Here is a 14,774-nt window from a genome sequence, read left to right as displayed (position 1 = left end):
TTATCAGCTAGAACTCAGGGCCTGTGTGTTTAGGCTAATACAGGTGGGCTCAGAATTTGCCCACAGGCTCTGCTCTCTATAGTGGAGCGTACATAAAAGCATCAGAGGAAGGGATCCTCCTTAGCACCCATCAGCCTGGGTCCCAGGCTGCTCAGCTGGGAGATGGGTGACCCCCAATTCACATCCCTCCTGTATCAGTTTGGGCAGCTCCCTCTTGAAGCTGTTGCACCCTGGGTACATCTCTTCCCCCCCACCAGGCAGCATTGTCATTCTTATGCTCTATTTCTCTCTCATGAGTCCCTGCTCCCAAACAGAGACACAAGAGCTTCTCAAACAAGAATGTTTTAACTGGAGCGAAAATAAGGTACTTTCCCCTAGCCTCGTTCTCAGAAACAGCTGAACCATTTTGGCTGAAATCTCCCCAAAACATTCAAGCTGATGCAGACACCCCGGGTGGAAAGTTTCAGCCCCACAGGATAATGCTTGGCAAAGTTGTAAGCAACTGAACACAGGCCTTGAATGGGCCGCGTGGGGTAACTTTACCAGCTCCACTTGCATCGAACTCTGGGTCGGTATCTCCAGGTTTCAAGCACAGCCATGTGGCTGTACCAGACTCAGGGTGCAGGGAGGGATAGCAGCCAGAGGAACTGGGGGAACTGAGTCAAACTCCCAGGATCCTGCTTCTCCCAGCCACTAGTGGAATTGTAGGAACAAGGACACAGCTTCCCCGGCTATGCCTCAGGGCGGGTTTGGCTAATTCCTATTTCAGCAGCGAAATAAAGCGAGCAGGGCACTTATCTCAGGGCTGTGGCAGCACCCGTGGGCTCCAGCCACGCACCTTGACCCTGCAGGCACCCACCCAGACAGGCCCTTCCCCAAGCAACCAGCACATACACCAGGGTTAAATTAGATGATCCATTTTATCACCGTGTTTATTACTAATGTACAAAATATACAAAACAAAAGGGGGGAGGCTGCACCTGGTGGGGGAAGGAAGGACAGTCCATGTTTCAGAGACCGTAAAAAAATAGAACAATGGAAAGGAAACAAACCAAGCCCCCCAATGCCAACAGCAATAAAGTCAGTCCGTTTTCACAGAAAACAGCTTTGCGTCCCCCCTCCGACAACACGCTAGCACCAAGGGGAGTTAGTTGTGTGTCTGCGCTCATCGTGGGGGGATGGGTATTTACAACGAGGGGAAGGGCTCCGATCACAGACTCTCACACGTGGAGGGACGACCCCATGGATGGGGTGGAGTTGACGAGCACCCCCTTCGCTCAGTGGATCTTGAGCTGGGCGGGGGGGGGGGGGGGGGGGTTATGGGACCCCTCCCCAACAGAAGGATCGGTGCCCTTCGGGGAGATCCTTCTGTTGCCAGCTGGAGGGAGAAGTCTCCGGACCACACGTGCGCATCCCGGAAGGGGTACTTCTGGGGGCGCCGGGCTGGCCGTGGTGTGGCCGATGCTCCCCGGGCACAATCTCATCAGAGCGGGCCAGCAGATGGCAAACACGTGGATAGAACACAGCCCAGGGCCGGGTGGGCCGGCAGGGCAGCCAGGCATCTCCCCCCAGCTCCCCTTTTACACCTTTGCTGGTTCCACAGAGATATTTACAGTGGTAACAACCCGCTTTGCCCCCCATGTCCAGAGCAGGCGGCGGCTCTTGTGCTTGCAAAGTCACTGGGGGGCGCAGAGTCAGGTCCTATCAGCGCCTCCATCAGGTTAAAACGACACAGAAGAGAGCAGGGTGGGGGGGGATTATCCCCCCCCAGTGGTTCCTCAGTAGCAGCAGCCGCCAGGCGGGGGGATTGCTCCTTCCCCCCCCCGGGGCATTACAAGGCCTCACAGAAGCCATAAGTAGTGGATGTAGCCTAAGTCCAACAGGGGGCACCCCAGAGTCCATGAAGCGGGGGCTGTGCTGGGTGGTGTCACGGGGCGTCCGGGCGGGGGGAGGGCCCCGGGCGCTACGGCAGGGGTGGCCCATTCACTCCGGGATGGTAGAAGGCACAGTTGTTCTCGTACCTGCAGCTGCCTTTCAACATGAAGTGGCGACACACGGGGCGGCTCGACATGTCTGCGTGAGAGAAAACGGGGCGCAGGTCAGCCACGGCGGCGGGGCACGGCCAGAGGGTGGCAGGGCAAGGGATGGGGGAGAGACTACAGCTCCCAGCATGCAACGCTCCACCCTAACCCAGGCTGCCGGGAGCACAGGTTACGGCTCCCAGCATGCAATGCTCCCCCCAACCTGGGGAAGCCGGGAGCACAGACTACAGCTCCCAGCATGCACTGCTCCACCTTCACCTGGGCTCACCAGGAGCAGACTACAGCTCCCAGCAGGCAATGCTGCAGCTGAAACTGTCAATCCTTGTTCTCACAGGCCCATAGGGGGCCTCTGCCACTCTGGGCCCCGCCCCCAAGGAGCAGGGCCCGCAGGATCGAATGGATGCAATGCATGCTGGGTCTCCCTCATCGGCCCTTGCCACCTGCTGGATGGAAATGGGGGAGGGGAGGGGGCGCTCACAGGCCCCTCCCACAAAAGGGCAGGGCTATTCCAAAGCCACGGCCCTCTGCTCCCCCTAGAGGGCAAGCCGAGCCCCCTGCAATTACCTCCTCCGTGGCCTCCACCATGGCCCCGGCCGTGATCCCCCGGGTGGCCTCTGCCGTGATCTCCTCCGTGGCCGCCGCCATGACCACCGCCTCCGTGGCCTCCACCGTGGCCGCCGCCGTGACCCCCGCCATGGCCGCCACCGTGACCCCTGCCGTGGCCTCCGCCGTGGCCTCCGTGACCTCCACCGTGGCCTCCGCCATGGCCACCTCCTCCACCCATGCCACTGTTAGGGGGCCCGCCTCTGCTGTTGGGGGGGCCGCCACTGCGACCTCCTCCTCCTCCTCCTCGCCCCCGGAAGGGGGGTTCCCCGCCTCGTCCCCGGTGGAAAGGGCCTGGACCGGGCCCTGGGCCAGGGCCGCCGCCTCTCATGCCCCCGTGGGGGTTTCCCCGCATGCCGCCGTCGGGGGGATCCCAGAACTCGCCTCGCTGGGGAGGGGGAGGACCCATCATCCTGGGCCCGCCAGGCATCCCAGGACCTGGGGGCATGTTGGGACCCCCTGGGCCGCCATGGGGACCTAAGGGAGAGAGAGGCACAAAGGTCAGACACCCGCATCTCAGCACCCAGGGCAGAAAGACACATGCTACCAAACCCCATCCTGTGCCGGGTGGCATAGTGCCCCCCTACTGAGCCCCCCACCCTGCTCTCTGCAGCACAGCATCCCCTCCTGACTCAGACACTCCAACTGAAGGTCTGACAGTCCCCGTCAACCCCAGCCCGTCTCAAGATGGTAGCTCCCTGCTCACCAGGCATGGGTCCCGGCCCCCCTGGTGGGAAATGCTGCATGTTCTTCGGTCCAGGTGGGAATCCGTTAGCGAGGGGCCCTGGGCCCAGCAGCCCATGGGGCACTGAAAGACAAGAGAACAGAGAGGTCAAATACAGCAATGGGGTCAGAGCAGTGAATTGGGGGCCGGGAGAGGGATCTACTCCCCATCTCTTCCCAGGCACGTGTGTCTGGGGTCAGGCAGGTCATGTTTACAAGGAACACCCAGAGCAAGGGAAAACAAAACATGCACACATCAGGATGCTGGGAGTTGCAGCTCTCCCGACACCAGCCATTCAAGTCGGGCGAGATCCCATCCTTCTGATTACCCTCCTGCCAGTTCCCTTCCTCAAGGGACCCTGGGACTGCAGAAACTGATGGTTTATAAGTCCCAGGTAGCCAATCCAGGCGTTCCAGAGACCAAGACAACAAGGGCAAAGAAAGAGAAGCCAGAGAGCAATCAGCAGGACAGGATTTCCTCCTAGCAGTGGGAAGAGGGAATAGGTTCAGTGGCCCCCACCCCCGGTCTCTTACCTCCAGTGGGTCCTGGGGGCTGTGTCTGCAAGTTGCCAAGCAAGTGTTTAATTTTGTCTGAGTAATCTGGCTGCTTCATCAGCTCCTCCGTCTTGTGGTTGTTGGGCCCACCCTGTGCAGGGAAGGAAGAGACGAGGGGCAGGGTTAGTGTGTGTCCCCTGCACCCCGCGCACGCTACACCCCCTCGACGCTCTCTGACTCCTAACTCCAAGGCGCTGTGCTGGTCAATTTCACCTTTAACTCCTCAGCTAGGGACCAGGGGCTGGTCTGACCCAACCACTTTGGGGGGGAGGAGGGAGGATAGGAAAGAGCCCCGCCCACCTACTCATCCCACAACCCAACTACTGCTCAGCTGGTGCATTGTGGGAGTCTCCCCATCCCCCTAAAATGCTGGACATTAGACCAAGCTGGAGGCAGGAAGACCTGGCTGGATGAGCCAATGGGCTGCTCCAGCAGTGGTGCGATTTAGGGGGGGGGGGGGGGAGGAGAGCAACCGTCCACTCTGGGGGTAGATGGGCCAGGGAGGCAGCATCCCTAGACCGGCTGCGGGGTTAACCCTTTGGGTGCTGAATCCTCCCATTATGGGGGGCCTGTGGGGTCACTCCCCGCTGCCTCCCCCAGGCTAGGCGGCAGCTCCATTTACCATGATGGAGGTGAGGATCTCCTGCACGTTCATGGAGGAGCTGGGGTTGGGGCCCTGAGGGCTCTTGCCGGCCCCCATGCTCCCCATCAGGTTGGCCAGTACTGGGGGCAGCTTGGAGCCCCCGGCTCCGTCGGGAGACTGCGAGGCGGCGGCTGGGTCGAGTCCTTCCTGGTAGGCGGCCTCGTCCATGGAGCATTCCTGAGAGAGGGGACAGAGGAGACACTGGAGTCAGGATGGGCTGAGGGCGGGGAGGACGCCCCAGCTGCAGGGGCTGGGGGTCATGGCTGGGCGCTCGGGTTTTTGGGCCTTTGCCCTTCTCCAGCCCATCCCCATTTATACAGGGGAAACAGAGGCACAGAGATGGGGGAAGGGCCCACAGTGCACTGGGAAATGAGCCCCCTGCTCTAAGCCCTAGACCCCTTCCAGAGTGAGGTGTGACCCCAGGAGTCCTGACTACCAATCCCCCTGCTCTAACCCAAAAGGACCCCCTCCTCCTTCTGTCCCCCAAAGCAGGCAAGAGAATCCAGGGCCCGGGGCCAGACGTACCTCGTCCAACGGGATGAGTTTGGGCGGCAGGGGTTCGTAGGACTCCGGATCGGGCTCATGGGGACTGTCTGGAACGCTGCAGAGAGGAGAGATGCCGGTTAGATCTCAGCACTGAGACACACACAGTTGTAGCCCCACACTGATGGGGTTCCCAGCGCAGCCTGATCCCCGTGGCCCACCCCACCCGTAGCTCCTGGCACGGCCTCAAAAGGCCAGGGGCACCCACCAGCCCACTGGAAGCAGAGCTAGCAGGATGAGAGGGGAATCCTGGTTCCCAGCAACCTAGAGAGGCCCTTGCGGGCTGGGAGGTCATCTACCGGGTCTGAAGCCAGGATCTCTGGAGCTGAAAGCAGCTGCCTGAGTTGAACAAACAGATCGACTGGCTCACAGTGGCTCATATCCACTAGATGGGGGGACAGATCCACACTGGATTCATGTGGGTTGCCCTATATTCGACACGCTGGTTGTCACATGGTCCGGTCATTTACAGGGGGACAAAGAGCTGACATTGTGCAACTGGGAAATGGAGTCCTCCTTCCTCCCAAGGGTCCTTCCAACCCCTTGCCCTGCCCCAGGGTTCCACGCACCTCTCCTTGGAGAGGAAAATCTCCTGTAGGATGCCCTTCTCCCGCTCAGCCTGGGTGAACTTCTCGCGGCTGCCGCTGCCCGGCTGCACCAGTGGGCTAGGCAGGTCGATGAGCTTGGGATAGACCCAGGGCACCTTTTCTTCCATGGCATCGTGGCTGAGCCGGCGCGCCGTCTCGAAGGCTTCCCGGTCCTTCAGCATCTCCCGCTTGGCTGCCTCGCCAAAGTCCTTGATCTTGTTCACGTTGACTACAGGGGGGGCCGGGGAGAAGAAAGGGGGCAGGGATTTAGTAAGGGGACAAGCCACTACTGTACAGCCAGGGAGTTCAATGGCCTCATACCCCTTTCCCCACCACCTAGGGGCAGCCAGGCCCCTGGTTCTGGATTGGAGCTGGTGCTCCTTAGAGGAAAAGGTCTCGCGTCCCAGACCCCGGTCCCTTAGACCTGGATCAGAGGGAAAGGACACCCGCCCCAGCACTCACCTCGCTCCGTCTCGTCCAGCTCGAAGTAGAAGTACTCCCGCAGCTTGCTCTCTTCAGGCCAGCTCACTGTTTTCTTCTTTTTGCCCTTCTTGGTAAGCTGTGTGGAGTCAGCAGGGCTGTCGGACGGCTTGCTGTCTGAGTTCTGCTCGGACGGGGCTGCGGGGTCAGGACACACAGAGGGGTCAGCGATCAGACAAAAACACACACAGAGCCTGGAGCAAACAACCAGCGCCAACACCTCTGGAGCCCAACCAGGACCCCAAAGTGAAGAAGGCCCTGCCAGCCCCACAGTTAAGCTGCCACACGGGCCACACTCCTCAAGTCAGCTGTACCCCAGCTGGCACAGCACACTAGGCCATGTGCATTATGGGCTTTTAAGGCCTCCTGGGCGACAATATCGGGTCTGATCCAACACAGCCCAGATCCAGGATATTGGGCTGACACTCCCCACCCACCCACGGACACCACTACAGAGCTCTTTGACTCCAACATTTTCCCCATCCTTACCGGTCTCCATCAGCTCTGGGACCTCTACTGCCGGCACGGGAGTGCCGGGCCGATCCACCTCCATGGGCTCGGATGCAGTGGCAGGGTCTGGCGACGATGGTTTAGTAGCGCTCGCTTCTGGGGCTGGCTTTCCTTCAAATGGGCTCGCCTGGATCGCAGAGAGGGATATGGAATCAGTGTCATGGGAAGTGAACCATTGACTCCCTGCCCCACATCAGATCCCACTCCCCTCCCAGAACTGGGGACAGAACCCAGGAGTCCTGCTTCCCAGGCCCCCCTGCTCTAACCCCCCAGGCCCCAATCACCTCTCAGAGCTGGGAACAGAATTAGTCCCCTGTACACACAGAGATGTTTGTACCTTGGCTGCCGTAGGAGACAAGACTTTCTTTTTCTTTTTGATCTTGATCCCTGGGATGGGAGCAGAGTTAAGGGCATCCAGGAAGCCCAAGCCCTCCATTGCTGCAGAGAGGAGGGAATGAAAAGGGTTACACAAAGTGAAAGCTCCAAGTACCTGCAACTTCCCGTGTTATCTTGTGCCTCTCCCTCCATGCTAGACCCCACGCTCCTCCCAGAACCAGGGATGGAACCCAGGAGTCCTGGCTCTCAGCTCCACCCCTGCATCCCCTCTACTCTCACCCGCTACACCCCATTCCACTCTCAATGCTGAGGATCAAACTCAGGCATCCTGACTACCAGAGACTCAATGTACTCACGTTGCGCAGGGATGATCTTGACTTTGATCTCCTTGGTGCTGTTGGGCGTGGTGTTCAGAGGCTTGTATTTCTTCTCTACTGGTGGGTTGTCTGCAGAGGGGGCGGACGAACTGTGAGAAGGAAATGAAGACATGGTGTTGAGCCACTGAGGCTGCAGCCCAGGAAAGGGATCAGACACCGCCCTGAGCAAGGAGCAGGCAAGCCCAGATCCCACGGTGATCTGATGCAAAGAGCACAGGAAGCACAGCACAACTCTGGAATTGCTTTTCAGGGGGCAGAAGGGCCATCTTGGTGTAAGTCACCAACGCTGGGCCTGGCCCACCCACAGAGCCTCGGATAAATCCTCTCAGCACTCCTGCTTGTGTCAGATCTGGGGATAGAACCCAGGAGTCCTGATTCCCAGCTTCCCCTGCTCGTACCCACTAGACCCCACTCCCCTCCCAGAGTCAGGGATAGAACCCAAGAACCTTGATTCCCAGCCCTCCCTGCTCCACACAGTCTGCTTCCCAGCACTGAGAAAAAGAGTGGAAAGTGAGGCAGAAGGAGAAAACACCAGGTGCAAGGTCTGGACGCTTTTCCCCAGAAAAGGGCGGGACGTTCAGACCTACCTCTGTCTCTTGATCGGCATCGGCTTCAGGTTGTATTTATCAGACACCACTACAGCGTTGGGGTTCTTCTTTAGAGGAACCAGGGATGGAGTCTCCATTTCCAGCCCTACAGAAAAGCAGAACAGAGGTTAGAAGAATAAAGCAGGGAGATATGCCCTGTAGCATTTCATCTGCAAGGATCCCAAAGGATTTTTGTAGGCTGGGATCAGTCACCCAGCAGAGAAACGCAGCTACCTCTGGGATGAGGTAGCTGGGGAACAGCCATACAGAATCCCACCCTAGGTCTCTTAGCTTGCTGCCTTACGAGGCTGTCATCCCCCCTCCCATCCCGGTACCCACCAGTGGAGCGGAACTTGGCGTGGCTGGGCGCCGTAGTGCGCAGCGATTTTGGCTTCTCTTTTTTCTTCTCTGGCGTCTCCTCAACCTTGGCTTCTGCCTTGGCCTCCTGCGGCTTCTCTTGGACAGGCGCTTTGCTCTTACTCTCCTCCTTCCGCTTTTTCTTGTCTCGTTCTGTGGGGAAGGAGAGGGGGTTCAAGTCCCAAAGGCAGATGCCACCATGACAGCTCCTCCCACCCTCAGGCTCCCAGGAAATAGCTTGTGCCCTGGCCCATGTGGGGTAGGATGGACGGGGGAAGCATATTATGGGAGTCTGGAGCTCTCCCTGGAGCAGCCGCTGAGCAGTAAAGTGGCAGGGATACCATGGCTACAGGGGCCAGAGCAGAGACACTGGGGGGGGAGCAGCAGGGGGCCAAGGGTCCCAAGCCATCGGTCCAATTAGCATCTCTTAGGCATGTTTCAGGGGCCTGGTGAGGCATGACTCACCTGCAGGCTGCACGCTACTCTGGGAGCGGATGACGCCCATCCAGTCGCTGACGAGGATGGAGGCCAGTCTGCGGAGCTCTGGAAGGGGAGAGAGGACAGAGGTTAGAGGAGGGAAGCTCGCACGGAGCTCTGGCACACGGGAGGAGGCACGGTGCACGCATGCACCCAGGCGCAGGGCGCTCTCTTACCTTCGTCCTCACTCGACTTGCTGAGTTGCTTCACCAGTTTCGCTGTGTTGTTCTGGAAGAGATCAGAAGGGGACAGGAGGTCACAGTCTGCACTGACCGCAAGGGGCTGTGTCCTCAGCCCCCAGTTCCCTGCAACACAGAGCCCTCTGGCACTGCCGGGGGCCAGCACTGACTCACCTGCTTCAGATGATCCACGGTGAGGGGCAAGTGCTGCAGCGTGAGCAGGATCTGCTGCAGCAAAGGCACGTTGCTGGATGCCTTGGAGCTGGTGAGCCACGTGTTGAGAAGCTTGTAGCCCCCGACCCGGATGAACCTGTGACAAGAGCAGAGCCAGGTCAGCGCTGGTGTCCTACCCTTCCCCTGCAATGGGCTACAGCCAAATCTTTTACCATCTCTGCCCGCTCCTTACAACCCAGGATTGCTCTCCAGCACCTGCCAGAGATGGGTCATTGAAACCCCATCACCTCCCTGAGACCCTTCTTTGCAACTCAGAGGAAAAGAAGCCACCCAACCATGGTCATACAATGAGTGGCAGAACCGGGGAGAGAACCCAGGAGTCCTGAATCTCAGCCCACCCCTTCTCTAACCCACTCTTCTCCCAGAACTGGGGAGAGAACCCAGGAGTCCTGTCTCCCACACCCCTTGCTTTAACCCTGTTAGGAACCCTCCACAATTCTTACTTTGCCAGGATGTCTTGCGCCCGGGTCTGCAGCAGGATGTTCAGGTAGATGCAGCGACTGACCATTTTCTGCGCGTCTTTCATTAAACTGCAAGCCGGAAGGGAGAGACGAGAAAGAAACTGAGCTGATGCAGTACAAAGAGATCACAGCACATGGCAAATGACCTGCCAACTAAATCAGATTCCGTAAGCTGGGTGGGGGACCAAGAAGAGAGATCAGTAGGATCCATGTGAACAGCATATGGCTCCTTTCCTCTCTACAGGGTGCTGGCACCAATCGGGCCCCAAGAATGAGGCTTTTCCGCTCCAAACCAGCCCCAGCCAGGAGCAATGGCTGGCTCAGGGTGGATTTACCCGAGTTGAGAATCTAGCCCAAGATTAAAATTCTCTGCCAACTTCACACAATCTCCCTTTAACTTTTTTTTTTTTTTTTTTTTTTTTGAGGGGGAAAAGGGGGGTTTTGAGGGGCTGTGGGTTAAATATTACATCGGGCAGTTATAGCTGCCAAATGCCTTGTCCACACCCTGAAGAATCAGGTGGTTGGGGGAAGAGATTTGGGCACAAATGCTAGGTATGTTTGCAATACACTGAAATGCCTTCAAGCAACCTGCCGAAGGGACTTCCACTGCGCTGCAGGTTCAAACACCATTTAGAAAGAGGACTGGATGCCTTTATGGAACAATGGGGTGGAATTACAACAGAGTTGAGGCGGATGTTTCTAAAGAAGAGTAGGGGAGTTGGACTCATCTTCCAATAAAGCTAATGGAACCCAGAGCCAGTTCCCCAACTGGTGAAAGTCAGGTGTAGCCCCACTGGAACAATGGGGCCAGATCCCCAAGCTGGTTTAAACTGGTGCAGCTCCATTGACCCCACTGGAGCAACTTTGTTGAAAAACCAGCTGAGAATCTGGCCTGTCTGTGACTAAATCCCCTAAACTGCTTTAAAATAAACAACTCGTCAACTCAGATGTCTGCCATCATACAAGCAAGTCAGCATTTAAATAAAAAAATAAATAAAAATAGGGGGCGGAAAAGACTTAAAACCATCAAACACCTCTGCTCTGATGGGTCCATTCCACATAGCACCAGCCCGACTTCTGCTCTAGGAAATGGATGTTTTGCTACATTCCTTGCCCTGCCACGCTAAACATTATTCAAACCACACATTTAAACCGGAGACTTACCTGAAAATCTTGCTGATCCCTTCTGTATTTTTGACTTCTCCATCTCTCCCGAGGAAGCAGTCTAAGCCTTTTAGTAGCTCATTAGGATCGATTGGTCCAGAGCCCATGATGGAAAGTTCTGAGGCAAAAAGAAATTAAAGAGAGGTTACTCTCAGCAAAGAGCACACAGGTATCATTGCATAAATGGAATCCAAATTTGATCAGGAAGGGTACAGGTACTATATAAGTGCAAAGTATTATCCTGTTGTTGCCACCAGTCAAAAGAAAACCCAGAGTATAACACACACAGAAAAGATTATCAGAGTTCCCAGCATCTGAAAACTAGAAAAATGTTTCCCTAACTGCACACTCAGTTACATACACACGCATGTAGCTTGGGCCCTAACTCAGATGGATCTGAACTCAAGGTTTATTTCTTTGCCAACCTGCCTCGATCATGCATCTCCCAAGCCTTTGGGAAATAAACAGGACAAAGGGATAGCTAATTGGGGAAAACCCAGAGTGGAAAATGGCTTCAGTAAGGCCTACCAGGCATGTTCCCCCTCAATTACCTTGAGACTAACATATTAGTTTATGGCAAGATGCCATTTATTGAGCTGTAAACAAATACAGACTTTTAAAATGGATACTCTCTTATAGACAAACCACAGTAGAGAAAACTGATGTTTTTCTGAGACTAGTTTTTCATTTAGAAGTTATTACACACTGAAGAATTTACACACAAATAGACCTTGAACAGAAGAGAGTTATGGGTCTAAACTATGTAATATTCAGTGGTATGAAGAGATAACCAAAGCTTATATTGATTTGTAGAGATACACTTGTTTATGAGAACAGGGCCTAAAATACATTAGCAGCTCTAAATCTGAATCAGGCTAAATTTGATTAGCTACATCCAAAAAGGTTTTACTTGGGCTAGGACAGAAGGTGATGTTAGAATCAAGGTTGTTAGAAAGAACCATAGCAGAAGTACAATCTTCTAAATAGTGTTCCATTTTTTATTTTATTTTTTTTTAAAGAGAGAAGCCTAGACTGGAAATAGTAAAACCCTGACATAAAAATCATTGACAGGAAGTACTGTGAGTTATGCTCTTCAAAAAGAGATTAAGTTGGGATTTTTTTTTTTTTTTATTAATTTTCCTGCATAACATTTCCAACATCCACAAACTTAAGATTGTAAATTGCAAAGTTTATTTGGTTTTTAGAAAGCTTTTAGGAAATGTAATGCACCAAGTTACAGGTACCTGTTTAAAAAACAAAAATTCAACCGACGCACAAAAAATGCAGAGGACACAAAAGCAAGGCAGTGGGAGATATACTGCCTATTCCTTCCTTCACGTAATTCTTCATGGCATCCCGCAATGGAAGGGACCCCGAAACAAGTTGATTAGCTTCAAAGCATGCTAGGGAAATCTAATCTCTTTGACATTGTTAGTCAACTGGTTCTTCGTTTTACCAGAGGAGAAAAGATATATTAAGGGGAAGGGGTTCGGTCGAGAGAGACAGAGCTCCCTTCGTCGTTATGCTACACCAGATCTTTTCAGGGTCGACGCTGGGAAAACAATGTGCTAAGTTTAAGTAAATGGCCACTACAAAGGTGCAACTCTCGCCCAAAGCCAGGCTGATGCAAAGCAAAAGGACAAATTATCCTGTTTGCTGGGACATTGAGCATGAATGTTACACATCTTCACACCACCATTTCTATAGGGTCCTTGAGACCCAGCAGGATAAATGATGGCGTGAACCTCTGCCATGGAAAGGGGCTATTGTAGACACCGTTAACTATAAGCAGTGTGTCTTAAGTGCATGAGTTGGTGCTGGAAAAAAAATTCAGTTCAATTAGTGGAAGATTCAGAAAAGAATCAGAGCCCAGTTAAAGGGACAGTAGGAAAGCTTTATCACCCAAAATTTGATTTTAAAAATTGTCCAGTTTGAAGTGTGTTCAGGAATCTTGTTTCATTGAAGAGGGAGACCTTCACTAGTGTCTATACACACAACTCTCCAAGACATTGCAAGCCCTGTCCACAACTGAGAAATGAAAGACCCGGGAAATGAAATTGACCATGCTAGCTGAATTGTCTCAGACTAAGTGCAAGAATAGCTGCACCATGGGACCAGGGTAGATCCAAGTATCACTTTTAAAAGACTAACTGGAGAAACGAGTAGTCTTGGCCACATCCCTTTAAACATAAGACTATCTAAAGTGATTTGCAAGGCTGACTGTCCTCCCTGACCCAGACTGAGGATCATAGCAGGCTCAGGTACTGTGGTATTTCTGTCACATGCACCTATGCTATAGGAGAGTAAATAGGATTTGAGGATTGCAGAGACCACTAATCACTGGCTTAAAGTCAGGACATTGTGTGTCAGTCACTGCACGGGGTGAGGGAAGAAGCATAAATACACTATTACTCCCCCTTCTTAAAGGTGGAGCCCAGTGGTACCATGCAGAAGCAACAGCTGCAGGCTTTGAGATCTAGTGCTGACAGGAAGGGCAGAGTTTACAGGTGACTAGGATGCAGCTGCCCAGTTTAAGCAGGCCGGCCTTCCTTGACGATCTAGTGGTGACTGCCTACCATTAACTAGCAAGCACAGCCCCTGGTGATCACGGGGACCACATCAGACAGGGTTCCCCCTAAGAAACACTGCAATCACCCCTTGGAATGAGAAACGCTTGCAGTACAGAGCTGCAGGTATGCAGTCAAGTGAGGGCACATTAACCTAGCAGGGAAGCTTGTACACAATACAGGCTAAAATACAACCGAAGTGGACAAGCAGGGCCAGGGCTGTGGTGTTGCTTAGAGACGCACTGGTCGGGCTTGCTTCAGCAACACAGATCTCCCTTTGTATGTTATCCTTATTCCAAGGGGGGATGAAGGGGGGGTGAAGGTGTAAGCGTAGCTGCCTCTGCATAGACAGTGCCCCTGTTGTATAGCAAGGAACGATTGCAGATTGTTGATGGTAGGTAGTGACACTAAGGCAATACTCTCCCCACTGATAAGTTACACACAGTGCGTGAGGCACAGACACCGAGACACAGCACTGAAACATGCAGAGCTGTGTTTAAGGCTGCCAATACTGCTTTGTGGGGGGAGGAAGAAATGTGCGAAGAGGGGGAATTTACACACAGACACACACAGACGGGCAGCATGGCTGAGTTCCAGAACTTTGTTGGCTGCGGCAGGCTGCTCGAGACTGGATTCAACATGGAATGAAGAGATCCGCTTGTCGCTGCCTTTTCAGCAAAGTCCTTTCTCCAAGCAGGAGGGGCAATAATATCCAGCCACAGCCAGCTCTTCCAAGGTCTGGTGGGAACTATCCCCAATAAAGTCTCTCTCCAAGTTAACGGCAGAGATCCATCATCACTTACTGGGCAGAGTTTAGTGGGAACAAAACTAGAAGCACTGTGGACAGTCGAGAGCGACGGAAAGTTGTTACCAGCTGATGGTCGTTCGGTGGCTTGGGGGCGGGGAAAATCAGTTTGGGGTGGGGAGTGTCTCAGTCCAGATGCAAGACATCCATGCCGAAAAACCACCTCTATGCCTGCTGCCCTTGGTGGCGAGACAGAGGGTGGGACAGGCCATGGAGACTGAATTCCCCTCTCACCCCCCACAGATGGCCTCCTCCACACGCAGAGTGGTCGGCAGGGGAAAAAAGCTTGCAATGCCACTGCCTGGCTCGGACGTGCTTTTCTGGTGAAGAGAGGCCTTCAGTCTCCAGGGCTGTCAATCCGACACCTGTCACCATCCATAAGAGATCAAACACAAAAGAATTATGTACACAGGAGAACTGAACCATGGAAATTTCATCCCAGTAGGGAAATCCCAACAGAAGCCCTGATTACACTCCATGCTGGAAGACCAGGTACTAGCATTATGAGAGTAGGAGACATAGGATCATACAGACCTAAGACAGC

At 54.3% G+C, this 14,774-nt stretch overlaps 1 protein-coding gene across 5 annotated transcripts in view; it reads right to left on the bottom strand.

Annotated features, from left to right (window-relative positions):
• Positions 1-659: 659 nt before the first annotated feature.
• PPP1R10 (protein phosphatase 1 regulatory subunit 10) overlaps positions 660-14,774 on the bottom strand; it is a 25,445-nt gene continuing 11,330 nt past the window's right edge. For 4 of the 5 annotated variants that reach the window (XM_067530092.1, XM_067530090.1, XM_067530093.1 and 1 more), the window contains exons 3-20: positions 10,859-10,976; positions 9,677-9,763; positions 9,174-9,309; positions 8,997-9,048; positions 8,809-8,886; positions 8,326-8,496; positions 7,987-8,092; positions 7,379-7,488; positions 7,024-7,124; positions 6,666-6,813; positions 6,159-6,314; positions 5,679-5,925; positions 5,092-5,167; positions 4,546-4,743; positions 3,903-4,014; positions 3,352-3,453; positions 2,607-3,122; positions 660-2,073 (exon numbers count right to left, since the gene is read on the bottom strand). In XM_067530092.1, coding sequence (XP_067386193.1) covers positions 1,964-2,073; positions 2,607-3,122; positions 3,352-3,453; positions 3,903-4,014; positions 4,546-4,743; positions 5,092-5,167; positions 5,679-5,925; positions 6,159-6,314; positions 6,666-6,813; positions 7,024-7,124; positions 7,379-7,488; positions 7,987-8,092; positions 8,326-8,496; positions 8,809-8,886; positions 8,997-9,048; positions 9,174-9,309; positions 9,677-9,763; positions 10,859-10,965 — 2,613 coding nt within the window. In that variant the 5' untranslated portion in view covers positions 10,966-10,976 and the 3' untranslated portion in view covers positions 660-1,963. The remainder of the gene's footprint in view (positions 2,074-2,606; positions 3,123-3,351; positions 3,454-3,902; positions 4,015-4,545; positions 4,744-5,091; positions 5,168-5,678; positions 5,926-6,158; positions 6,315-6,665; positions 6,814-7,023; positions 7,125-7,378; positions 7,489-7,986; positions 8,093-8,325; positions 8,497-8,808; positions 8,887-8,996; positions 9,049-9,173; positions 9,310-9,676; positions 9,764-10,858; positions 10,977-14,774) is intronic. The other variant, XM_067530094.1, reaches the window with a different exon arrangement.

Source organism: Emydura macquarii, unplaced genomic scaffold (genome assembly GCF_026122565.2).
Source record: "Emydura macquarii macquarii isolate MOO-44397 ecotype Brisbane River unplaced genomic scaffold, CSIRO-AGI_Emac_v2 contig_3035, whole genome shotgun sequence".
In the NCBI taxonomy this organism is placed as follows: Eukaryota; Metazoa; Chordata; order Testudines; family Chelidae; genus Emydura; species Emydura macquarii.
This window is presented reverse-complemented; position numbering and strand designations above follow the sequence as displayed.